Source organism: Anopheles arabiensis, chromosome X (assembly GCF_016920715.1).
Source record: "Anopheles arabiensis isolate DONGOLA chromosome X, AaraD3, whole genome shotgun sequence".
NCBI classification, from domain to species: Eukaryota; Metazoa; Arthropoda; class Insecta; order Diptera; family Culicidae; genus Anopheles; species Anopheles arabiensis.
In genome coordinates, this window is record NC_053519.1 from 17,367,320 (window position 1) to 17,379,675 (window position 12,356).

General features: G+C 42.3%; 2 protein-coding genes across 2 annotated transcripts; one reads left to right on the plus strand and one right to left on the minus strand.

The window, feature by feature from the left end:
* Positions 1-4,446: 4,446 nt before the first annotated feature.
* LOC120905628 (protein ANTAGONIST OF LIKE HETEROCHROMATIN PROTEIN 1-like) lies at positions 4,447-6,870 on the plus strand. Its single transcript, XM_040316597.1, has 4 exons — positions 4,447-4,633; positions 5,118-5,195; positions 6,015-6,204; positions 6,857-6,870. Exons 1-4 carry the CDS (start codon positions 4,538-4,540, stop codon positions 6,868-6,870), a joined length of 378 nt encoding a protein of 125 aa, XP_040172531.1. The 5' UTR covers positions 4,447-4,537.
* A 247-nt stretch (positions 6,871-7,117) lies between these two features.
* On the minus strand, positions 7,118-11,359 carry LOC120905629 (uncharacterized protein K02A2.6-like). The gene has a single exon (XM_040316598.1). The coding sequence runs from the start codon at positions 11,357-11,359 to the stop codon at positions 7,118-7,120; it is 4,242 nt and encodes a 1,413-aa protein (XP_040172532.1).
* Between the last annotated feature and the right edge of the window lie 997 nt (positions 11,360-12,356).

Below are 12,356 nucleotides of genomic sequence, written 5' to 3' on the forward strand. Positions count from 1 at the left end.
CGCAGCCTCCAAACCGACGCCACGCGAACAACCAGTGCGTAATCAGACGACACCCGCACCACCATCGCACCCGACGACATCGAGACAAACCGACCGAGCCACCGTCGACGCCCCACCACCCTCCATCCTACGCCGCAACGACCAGACGGTATCGACCGGCGTCACCAGGTCTCAGCGGAAGGTCATCATACCTCTACGTTACCGGTGACACCGCTCTAGGAGGGGAGTACTGTAGCGACCAGACCGCCATCTGGCGTGAGAATCGTGAGCGATCGTGACATCCAGGGACAAAGACACGGATCTCCGTGGAGCGCACTCACCAGGCACACGAATGTGTCAAAGTGACGTGCGCCGCGTGTCCAGCGCTACACTTCCTGCTGTCAGCGAGCACATTCTCTCTCTTGCGACCCAACCTCGAAAGCGAACAGACCTCTTCCTTCGCTCCGCGCTCGAAAATTCCTCAACGTGAAACCCTCTCGGACGAACGTGCGCAACCGTTCATAATATAGTGTAAAATAAAGTTCCTTATTACCTACTCACGAAACCCAACGCGTTCGCGACATAAAAAATTAGGGACCACTTTTGTGGCGCCCCTAAAGACGCTTTAGAAATGGCGGCAAATGGCTCCCGGAAAGGCCACGCAAGTGACAAAATCAAGGACTGTGTACAACAACATCAAATCCTATACAAAAGCATGCGGTGAAATTGCATTCGGCCAAGGTGTATGGATATATGGAGGTTAAGTGCTACAGAGCAAATTGACATTTCAGGACTTCACATAACAATACTTCGGGCTCCGGTATTAAAATCGGGAAGAGCTGGGGGGATATAGAAAATTGTATGCGATTTGACAGAACAATACTCTGTGGTGGCGCCCGGCAAACGCGCTAATAATTCACATTCTAAATAAACACACCTTGCATGCGGCGATGTTCTGACCGTTCCCTGCATCCTGGATAACTTATGTCGTGTGATGGATTATCAAAATGCTCTAGATCTCCCCACCTCATCTCTTTAACAAACCTTGGCCCGCGGGGACACCGTGGCCCAAGGTGGATTAAAAATATCAGGTGGTGGATTAGGGCCTTTGGGGGGTCGCCATAGGGTAACTGTACCAGTTTTCGGCAGTGTACCTATTTTCGGCAGGGTAGCTAAAAACGTTAAATTCTGCACAAATGCGGTAAAAAATTTCACAAAATACAATTTTGCAGTGAAAGTGTACTTATTTGATATTCACATACGAAGTTTCACACCATTTCATTACGTATTTTTCAAAATATCAAATAAATTGTGCTTTTTTTTCGGCAGCTTTGCTGTCAGCCAATCGTTCGGCAGGTTTTGTGATTAAGAGAATCAGAACAGTAAAACAATGAAAAAGTGGTGTATATAAAAGATTTTATGCTTATTTAATTTATTCTAACTTGTTCGGAATTTTAAAATCACGATAAACAAGTTATTTTTCACTTTAAATGCTGCCGAAAATAGGTACACAGTAAATGATCATTTTTGACAGCTCAATGTTGTGGGCTCCTGCCGAAACTCGGAACAATAACACACTTTAAATTTGGCTGAATATTCCTTTTAAAATTGATCAGAACACTAAAATGCGTATGTCGACAAATAATATGACCTTTCTTGTACCAAATATCACCAATTTTACGACAAACAATGCACTAACTTAAGAGAAAAATAAATATTTGTAAGCCAGTTCGCACCGTACGCTATAATCATCAAACTGTCAATGGCTGCTCTGTTTAAACGTCGCATCAAAATGGCTGTCAAAACGGGCCAAAATAAGCAACATAAAATTAATAATTAAAGTGGTTTTAAACACCTATCTTAGCAAAGTAAGAGTGTTAAATTGCTTTAAACATTTTTTGTACATATTCAGATTGATACAAACATTTTCTGACCCGTATTCGCGCTGCCGAAAATAGGAACACAGCCTGCCGAAAATAGGAACAAACTGCCGAAAATAGGAGCAAAATCAATGTTTGCATTTTCACGAATATTTATGAAAAAGGGCTTTGAACCGGCAAATAAAAAATATTGTAACATACTATGATAGTTTATCAACCATAATAACAACACTTTCAAGAAAAATAATGAAAAATATTGATGTGTGAGCAATTTTTGTGAAACTGCTGCACTAGCCTGCCGAAAACTGGTACAGTTACCCTAGTTGAGGGACTTTACGTCATTTTAGAACCGTTAACCCAAGGTGGATTAAAAATATCAGGTGGTGGATTAGGGCCTTTAGGGGTCGCCATAGTTGAGGGACTTTACGTCATTTTAGAACCGTTAATCATTGTTTCTGAACACAAAGCTTAGAAAATAGTACAGATGTCTTTGTTATTATGTGCATTTTTGTGTGTTTATTGATTTTATCGAAAAAATGAGATATATTTACAAAAGATTCGATGATTTGTTTGTGCACGAAATTTAAAATCATGTGAGTATGAGTTCTAATCTCACGTAAATTGTCCATGCGGCTCGTAGATAATAGCTGGCATCGCGAAAGAAATGGTTTAAAATTAACAGTCGTTAAAAATTAACCAAAGTCGTTAAAAATTGCTAGAATTTGGCATCGCGATCGCATTGAGTTCATTTGTTAATTTTAACGACTGGTCCTATGCCGCCGTTAAACAAACGACTGTCAAGAGCGTATGCAATACAAATTAACAGTCGTTTAATTATACTGCTCGATTTTTTTCCCCGTGTTTGCCTGTATGCGATATCGAGCAGTCGTTAACTGTTTTGACGGTCGTTTATTTTAACAGGAATGAACAACAACCCAAATGCCACAAATCCACTAAAAGACCACTAAACGGCTTCTAAACGGCTCAAGCTCTCTACCTAAACGGAATATAGAAAGACTTCGTTTAGCAGGCGGCAAACGACTCATGCATTCTAAAAATAGCAAAATACCTGGTGGCGCTATCTGTTGGTGGGATACCCCAACCAGTTGAGAGCTTCATCGCTTGGAGGAGAGCTTTCTCATTTCCTCTGTACTGTTGTATGGTTTCGCATTGAAGTTATGCATCACTAGAACTAGAACGGCGATACGATTGTTTAAATACTAAACTCCAACGGAAACCACCAGCTCTGAGGCGAATGAGATTTGAGTAATGGTCGTTGGTGTTGATACCCACGTATCTGACCACACGACCATTCACATAGATTTTTGCTCAGAAAGTTAGAAGGCTATATAGGTCATGATAAGATGAAACTTGTCGAAACACATTGCAAGAAAAGGATAGCAATATAATGATGAGTTGTAATACGCCATCTCTTGATCAAACCAATGAAGCTGTGGAGCTTTCATTTTTTTACTATGGATATTCAATTTTCCAGTCGTTTAAGCTTAATCTGTGGCGCTTGGGAAATGAACTCGGTTAAACCAAAATGAACTTTAAACGACTGTTAAAATGTGTTCATTTATTCGCGATGCCGACTAATGAGGTATTAATGTGAAAATTTAAAAAAAATAAAGATTTCTTAATTTTCATCATCAAAAATGTCGAAAACACAATGAATCATAGAATAAATTTACGGAATAACGCAAAATAACACACTTTAATCCATGTTTTAATGTAAAATAAGAACTTGCAAAGTCCAAAATATATTTTTAAAGTATATTTTATCGAAAAAATGGGGTAGATAAATTGAACAAATTTAATAAATGTAAACAAAGTTTGAATCCTGGGGACCTTACGTCAAGTGACGAATTGTCAAAATGCACTAGAGTCCACCAAAGTAGAAGGTAGAAAGGAGGTGTCGTCATGTAGAACAATTGGCCATCCAGGCTTTAGAAAAAAGCACAAAACCAGGATCGACGGCAGTTGTCAAATGCGACGAATGTTGCTGGTATTTGGATATGATATATGAATTGTTTTCGTTTAATAAACATTTTTTTAGCATTAAAAATTCGTATTTTGCATCCACACTCCATAAATCGACATTTTACACGTTACACTGCTTCTAGACGACCAACTTTTGTACCGCGACAATTTTCGGCGACAATTTTTTTGACAGATCTTTGTTCTAAACCTGCTGTCAAAATCGAAAATGTCGCCGAAATTTTATATGGACGTCTAGAAAGCAAATGTCGCAAATTGTGTTGGAGCTGTCAAATTGTATTCACTTGTGATGAAGCTGTTTTTTCAATCTTGAATTGATTGTTCGGTATAAGCAGATATAAGGTAGACACAACTCATCTAATGAAATGTTGTATAAGTTTTCCTAATTTAAAATATACTCAGCAGGAAAATGAATCGAACAAATGTTTTGTTGGGATATACAGCTGCATGGACCAATTTTATTCGGTTGCATATACTGCAACTGAGACAACCCCAAAAGCGGTTGTGGATGCGACCTATTCTACGAGGTAGAAATGAAGATGCAAGTCATAAGTACAACAAAATATTAGAAGAAGAATTGGATAACACCGTTGTGAATTTCCTTCGACTTTCAAGAGAAGATTTTGATTATTTACTGGCTCTAATCACTCCTAAGATTGCAAAAAAAAGATACGGAGATGAGAAATGCTATAAGTGCTAGAGAACGTTTGATAATAACTTTAAGATTTTTGGCAACTGGGGACAATTATAGAAGTTTGGAGTATACATTCAACGTAAGTATTTAGCTATTAACATGTTTATATAAGTATATATTTGCTGACTTCCGGATCAACCTGCACCTGCCGGGTTGGAGACATCCGTTAGTCAATGGTCTAATGTTGTTGACAACATGAAAGACATCAAAATATATTGAAATCGTCTAGCAACGTAGACGCTTCGTTCGCTGGCAATTCTGTACAACTGCAAACAAGAATATTGCTGAAGCCTTTCCAGAGACCCTAAAGGTTCAGTTACTGCAAGCCAACAGTTAGAATGCAAGTCGATCATGCTTTCTTGCATCCATCGGAGTGACTACCACAACTAAATTTACTTGTTTTCGATTTTCATTGTTTACATTTTTTGGATTAACCGAACCTACGGGTACACTCGTGGCACCCACAGATGGGAATCCATTCCGATTGCCTCGCATCAACTGCGGGTTCCGTAAAATGAATCTTATAACCAACAACTAATACTTGTATATTGATCATCCAATAGGTTTCGGCACAAACAATATCTACGTTTATCCCAGAGGTTTGCGATGCTTTAATCGAAGTTCTTGGCAGTTATGTACAGGTATGAAAAAGTTAAGTATGTAATCTGAAGAAGAAAAAGCGTCCGATTATACACTGAAGAACAATAAAAAAGTAGTGTGTATGTACCGCAAATGTTCGTTTACAAGGACTTATAGGATTTTCTCAATGAACGAAAGTAGTTTAGTCAGAATTATCTAAAAAATTTATTGATATTATTTTCGAAGGATCTTTTTGGGGTTTATTGGAATTTATTCTGAGTTGTAATATTTTTCATAACGTGCCGTGCGTTCAATAGATATCATAGTACCAACACGGGCTACTATTCCCTTACGCCTCTTTGGAGACCATGATTCAATTTCTTTGGCAGCACTGACAAAGAAACGCATTTCCTCACTGCCCTCATCATTAATCGAATTCAACAGAGTTTGTGAAACTGTTGAAACTGTTTTTAGAGTCTGAAGGACTTCTTCATTATACGCCAAATTGGCCTCTACCCGACGCTTCCTCGTTTTTCCAGCCTGTTGGTGAGGCGTAATTGTGGGCAAAGGTGGCTCAGGGACAGCGGTTTGCTCATTGTTGGCTGGTGACGAGGGCGACGTCTCGTTGGCCGTTTGTGGGTTCGTTTGCTCCTCTGTATATATTCCTTCTATAAAGTTGTTCTCAGGATAAAGCCATTCAATTTCCAGCGATTCCTCCGGAGATGGCATTTCTTGTGGGGTTGGCATTACACGTAGAGATCCCTAAAAAAAACATGAGAGTCTTTATTGCAATTCTAAAAATGATTTTGATTTTTAAACTGGAAGATATGGATAATATGAATGAAATATGGATATATTAATAATTTTTCTTTTTCTTGCAGCTTCCATCAAATCAATGTGAATGGCTGAAAATTTCCAATGATTTTAAGCAGCAATACGGTTTCCCTAATGCCATCGGAGCTATTGATGGAAAGCATGTTCAAGTCAAATGCCCGCGTGAGAGTGGAAGTGACTATATTAATTATAAAATTTTTTTCAGCATTGTGCTTCTTGCCGTTGTTGATGCCAATGGTAATTTTTTGTTTGCCGATGTTGGTGCAAAGGGAAGAATTTCGGATAGTGGGGTGTTAAAGCATTCTCGGCTATATGAGCTCTTAGAAAAAAGAATGCTACATATACCTGAACCGCGACCAATACGAGAAGGAGAACATGTAAGAGTGCCTTTTATGTTACTCGGTGATAGTGCGTTTGCTTTCACAGATTATTGTATAAGACCTTTTGGAGGCGACCCAGAACGACACAATCATACTCAGCGGAAATTTAACGAACGGCATTCCAGAGCTCGTCGCGTTGTAGAAAGAGCATTTGGGATTCTTAGCGCAAGATTTAGGGTATTAAGAAAGGCTATGGAGTTAGAACCTGGCATAGCCAGCAAAGTAACGCTAGCGACAGTTTACCTGCATAACTTCATCCGAAGAGAAGCATCAATCAGGACTAGTGATAATTTAGTATTTGCTCGACCGGATGCAGACAATCAGCTTACAAATTTAAGAAGTATAAGAGTAAGGCATAGTGACCGACTAAATGATATAAGAATGTATCTAGCAAATAGTTTTTCGTCTGTATCATAATATTTGTTACAGTTCACACAGAGAGCAAATAAAAACCAACTTGCTAGTTTGGTGGTTAACTATGAACTGCTTTATTACTAAACATGGCATAGGCTACTATGCCTAGGAAGTGAAATATTGCTGAGGCAAAATCCCACTGTTAGGTAGTCATAGTAGTCATAGCCTACTACATCTATGTTACAGTTCACACAGAGAGCAAATAAAAACCAACTTGCTAGTTTGGTGGTTAACTATGAACTGCTTTATTACTAAACATGGCATAGGCTACTATGCCTAGGAAGTGAAATATTGCTGAGGCAAAATCCCACTGTTAGGTAGTCATAGTAGTCATAGCCTACTACATCTCCCCCTTTTTAATAAAGGTCGTATGATGAGAGCCATTGAGGGATTCTCGGTGTTCGTACGGAACGACGTAGTAAGCTTCCGATGGATTCGGATGCGACGGATTCAGATGCGATAGATTCGGCTATGACGGATTCGGATGCGATGGATTCCGATGCTGATGCAGATGGTTGTTCATTGGTTGTTGGCGGGTTGAAATCGGTTGGCGGATTTTCAAAAACAGGAATATCAGCTGGCACCGTAGAGTTCAAATTAATAGCAACATGATTGCCAGCTGGTTTCACTGGAGCAGTAGTACCAACTTCTTCTAATAAAACTTCCCATGGAAGTTGTTGTTGTTCTTGCCCAGGGGTTTCGGAACCGTAGCGAGAACGCATTTGGTTGACATGCGATCTAACCAGCTTCTGTCTTCCATGCAAGTCAAGCGACACGACATAGTGAACGGATCCTTTTGGTTCAATGACTCGACCAGGAACCCACGACTTTTTGTTGTGTACGTGTTGTTTAACATACACCAAGTCATTCTCTACAAATGATCGCTTGACCGCTCCATGCCGTTTGTTGAATTGTTCATTTTGTTTGTGGTTAACGGCTGCAGTCGGAGGATATGGTTTCCTCAACAGATCCAACGTAGTGCGCATCGTTCTTTTTAAAAACGCTTCGGGTGGAGACGTTCCCTTAGGTGTATTCCGGTTGAGTGTTGATCGGTACACTGAAAGAAACGTCTGTAGATGCTGTAATGATGGTGATTCCCCCTTACCTAACTTCTTAAGGCCGCGTTTGAGGGAATCCACGAAACGTTCAGCTTGGCCATTCGACTGCGGGTGGTATGGAGCAGTACGAATATGGTTGATGCCATTCTCACGGCAAAACTGTTGAAACTGTCCGCTCGTAAACTGCGTTCCGTTATCTGAGACTGGCGTGTCTGGATTGCCGTAACGGGAAAATGTTTCACGAAGCAGGTCCAAAGTTGTTGTCGTGGTGATGGATCTAGTGCGAAAAATTTCGGGCCACTTAGAGTAGGCATCCACAATCACGAAATAGTGATGTCCGTCGATTGGGCCAGCGAAATCGACGTGTACTCGTTGCCACGGCCGGTCCGGAAGAGGCCATGATTCCAGGGTTGCTTTCGTCGGAGCCTTCGCTGCTTCAGCACATGCATCGCACTGACGAACGAATTGCGCCACATCGTCGTCAACATTCGGCCAGTAAATGTAGCTGCGAGCCAGAGACTTCATCCACTCCATTCCTGGGTGCCCACGATGTAGCTGGCGGACGATTCGCTTCCGGAATTTTGATGGAACGACGATTCGATCGCCGAACATGACGCAGTTATCGACGACTTGAAGTCCCTCACGTCTGACGAAGAACTTCTTTACATCAGGATCGGTGATTAGCTTCACGCTTGCTGGCCATCCTTCATTGATGTAACTAATCACTTGCTGCAGAACAGCATCCTTACGTGTCTCAGCCACAATCATCTGATGTGTGACTGGCAGATTGTTGATGGAGTCTTCGAGAATCGCCTTTGCTTCGGATTCGACATAGACGGCAGCTATGACGTAATCCTCATCTGGTCTGCGCTGTGATGACATCAGCCGGGACAGGAAGTCTGCGTAGCCGAAATTCATCGTCGAGATGTGCTTGATCTCGAAGTCATACAGGAGAAGTGTCAAAGCCCATCGTTGCAGACGATTGGCTGTGTAAACTGGTATTCCTTTTTTCGAGCCGAAAACTTTGAGTAGCGGTTGATGATCGGTTTCGAGAGTGAAATGCCGTCCGTACAGCATCTTATGGAAACGGGTGACAGCGAATATCAACGCCAATGCTTCCTTTTCCACTTGGCCGTAGTTCATTTCCGCTGCCGACCATACTAGACCATACTTCGATGCGTCTGCCGCGACGATGATCTCCTTAGATGGGTCATAGTGAGTAAGCAGCAGGTCGGAGAGTAAAATGGTCTTGAACTGCTCAAAAGATTTCTGACACTCTTTTGTCCAGTTCCAGCGAGCATCCTTTTTCAGCAGGTCATCCAGGGGAGCCCTGAGGTGCTTCATCTGTGGAACGAATCGACCATAATAGTTGATAGCTCCGAGGTAGGAGCGAAGTTGCTTCACGTCCTTCGGGGGTGGCATCTTGGCAATGGCTTCTGTTTTGGACGGGTCAGGCCGAACACCGTCCTTGTCGACGATCAATCCAAGGAAACCGATCTGGGGAAGCGCGAAACGACATTTTTCAAGGCGTAAATGGAAACCATACTCACGGACGCGTTCGAGAACAGCATAGAGGATACGGTCGTGCTCCTCTTTGGTGCGGCCAGCAATGAAGATATCATCAAGGTAAGGTTTCACTCCAGAGATGCCAGCTACCATGCTGTCAATAATGCGTTGGAAAGCACCAGGTGCCGACTTGACTCCTGGAGGAAGTCGGTTGTACTGGAAAAGGCCGCAATGTGTGTTCACGGTAAGTAGCTTGCGCGATTCCACCTCGACCTCAACTTGTAGATAGGCGTCTGATAAGTCAAGGTGTGTGAAATAGCGTGCCCCAGCCAACTCCGCGAAAAGATCGTCAGGATGAGGTAGAGGATGACGGTCACATTCCAGCGCGTTGTTCAGCCCCGTAGAATAATCACCGCACACACGGACCGAAACATTGTCCGACTTCCGTACGACGACTATTGGTGCTGCCCAGTCCGAGAATTGAACTGGAGAAATTATACCGTTTGTTTCGAGCCTTTCGAGTTCCGCATCTACTTTGGGAAGAGCCGCATACGCCACTGGTCGCTTCGGACAGTAGCATGGACGGGCATCAGGCTTCAAGTATAACTTCACTTGCGCTTTTGTGCATCTACCCAGCGTGCTTCGAAAAACCTCCGGAAACTGGTACTTGAGGCGATCAACATATTGGTCAGAGTTTTGATGTACGACGTTGACCAAGCTGTTAATCGGTACGGACCACAGATCAAACAGATCCATAGTATCGATTCCCAAAACGTTGAGATCGGCGCTATCAGAGATGAAAATGCGCCCTGTCTTGGTCACGTTGTTAATAGTGATGTCGGCTTGAAACTCTGCGAGGAGATTCAAATCACTACCAGACGCTGTGACAGCAGATTCATCGGTCGGTTGAGTGGGTGGTCGTCCGATGCTAGCCCATGTTTCGTTCGAAATGATGGTGATGTCGGACGCCGAGTCGTACTGAAGCTTGACTGCTACCCCGTTGAGCTCGACCGAGACGAATTTGCGTTTTCTTCCGACGTTGCGAACAGTGTAAATGCCATTCGTCTTCATGCTCTCTTTGGGCTTCCATTGCTTGAAAGGCTTGGATGCAGCGGGCTTACTGCTTGAACAGTAGCCTTCTTTATGTCCTTGCTGCTTGCATCTAGTACACATGTGCGATGCAAACGGACATTCACGAACGTAGTGCAGTTCCCCACATTTCCAGCAGGGTGTCTTGGGCACTTTGTTGGTCTTCTTCGAAGAAGAATGATTCTGGTTGCGCGAAATGGCGTTGACGGAGCAAGCCTCCTTGTTTTCCACCATCTGCGAGTCATGCTTAAGGTTGGCCACACGATGACATTCTTCCACCAGGTTTTCCAAAGTCACCTTACTTGCAGCTTCTCCTTGTTCAACAACTGCAGTTTCATCAGCTTCCAGTTTTGAAATCAATCTAGCTCGGATGTCCGCATCCCGTGGCGATTGGAGTCCACAGACAAATCGGAGAGCTTTGAATTGATCCGACGTGAGCTTGGAAAGTTGAAACGCTTCGCAGTGTTTGTTGACCATGGCAGCATACGAAGTAAAATCATCCGCGTCACTCTTGGCGTACTGCAGGCACTGGTAACGGGAGTGAAAAACCGACTTCTGGCGACCAAACAACTTCTTCAGTTTTGTAACGGTCTCATCCAGAGAGAAATCGCGAGGATGCTTTGGCAGAATAGTGTTCACGTACTTATCGTGCAGAGGGGTGCTTAATTTGCGTAGAAGCAATCTCACACGGACGGCATCGTCGAGAGAATGACCATCCTGAATGAAGACGTCTTCGTATCTAGCGTACCATGCATCAAAGAAAACTCCTGCGTCCGGATCGTACAGGAAATCTTGAATTCCATTTGCCAACGACTCGATTGTCTTCTCGCTTCCGCTAGCCGCCGTCGAAAAAGTTCGATTTGCTAAATTTTCGATCTGCTGCTGCTGCTTCGCGACGAGATTCGTGAGTTGGACGATGGCGTTTCGCAGATCCTCTTGGGACATTTTCGTTATTTGATGATTTCGCTAAAAAGACCTTCGAGATGCTTCTGAACTTTTCCTCGTCGCCAAATGTTACAGTTCACACAGAGAGCAAATAAAAACCAACTTGCTAGTTTGGTGGTTAACTATGAACTGTTTTATTACTAAACATGGCATAGGCTACTATGCCTAGGAAGTGAAATATTGCTGAGGCAAAATCCCACTGTTAGGTAGTCATAGTAGTCATAGCCTACTACAATATTAAACATAATGATTTTATGGATTATTCACAAAATGAATTCACTCTACGAATATGTTAAGCAAACCAGCTGGACTGTCACTACTTAAGTAATAAAATAAATATATAAATTCACAACATACAGCAAGTGTATACCAATAAGATAAACGATTCCTCGCCTTAAGAACATACCCTTCGTGATTTCGGACATAGCCTCATTCGGATCGTTTACCCGTAGCAAATACTACCTATCCGCCTGCTTAGTTACGACGAATGGAGAGGGAGAAAGGATAACATCACACCGTGAAATGTAAGTGTAAAAGTATGAGCATATCTAGAACGATTCAGCGTATCCGTTAACCTATGAAAAAGCTCTCTCTGCTTAGATCTGCCTTCTTTTTTAAAATAAATACCAGATTGATTTTATATACATACCAACGTATCTACTGTAGTTCCACATTCATTGGTCACCGACATGAAACTCATTGCATCATATGCAAACCATTTTTTTCTATTGGGTTGCGCAGCTAAAATAAAATAAAATAATAATATTAGTTTTAAACATCGTCTAGGAAGCTGAATAGAAATTGCTTATTTCATTTTAACATTGTTTCTATCATTTTGATACATTATGCGAAATGGTGTGCATCCTTTCCTTATCCTTTGATGCCTAGGAGACGTCATAGTATATGCTCCAAGTACAGCTACGTTCCAACTCACATCAACATCAACACATCATACATACATCAACTACTGAAGGGCGGGAAGCTGCGTCTGGAGGAA

Excerpts from the sequence above, each read along its gene's own strand:
- LOC120905628 (XM_040316597.1), top strand. The coding sequence starts at position 4,538 with ATGAGAAATGCTATAAGTGCTAGAGAACGTTTGATAATAACTTTAAGA. Across the intron at positions 4,634-5,117 it reads GTTTGGAGTATACATTCAAC|GTTTCGGCACAAACAATATC; the intron begins GTAAGTATTTAG and ends ATCATCCAATAG. Across the intron at positions 5,196-6,014 it reads TTCTTGGCAGTTATGTACAG|CTTCCATCAAATCAATGTGA; the intron begins GTATGAAAAAGT and ends TTTTTCTTGCAG.
- LOC120905629 (XM_040316598.1), bottom strand. The coding sequence starts at position 11,359 with ATGTCCCAAGAGGATCTGCGAAACGCCATCGTCCAACTCACGAATCTC.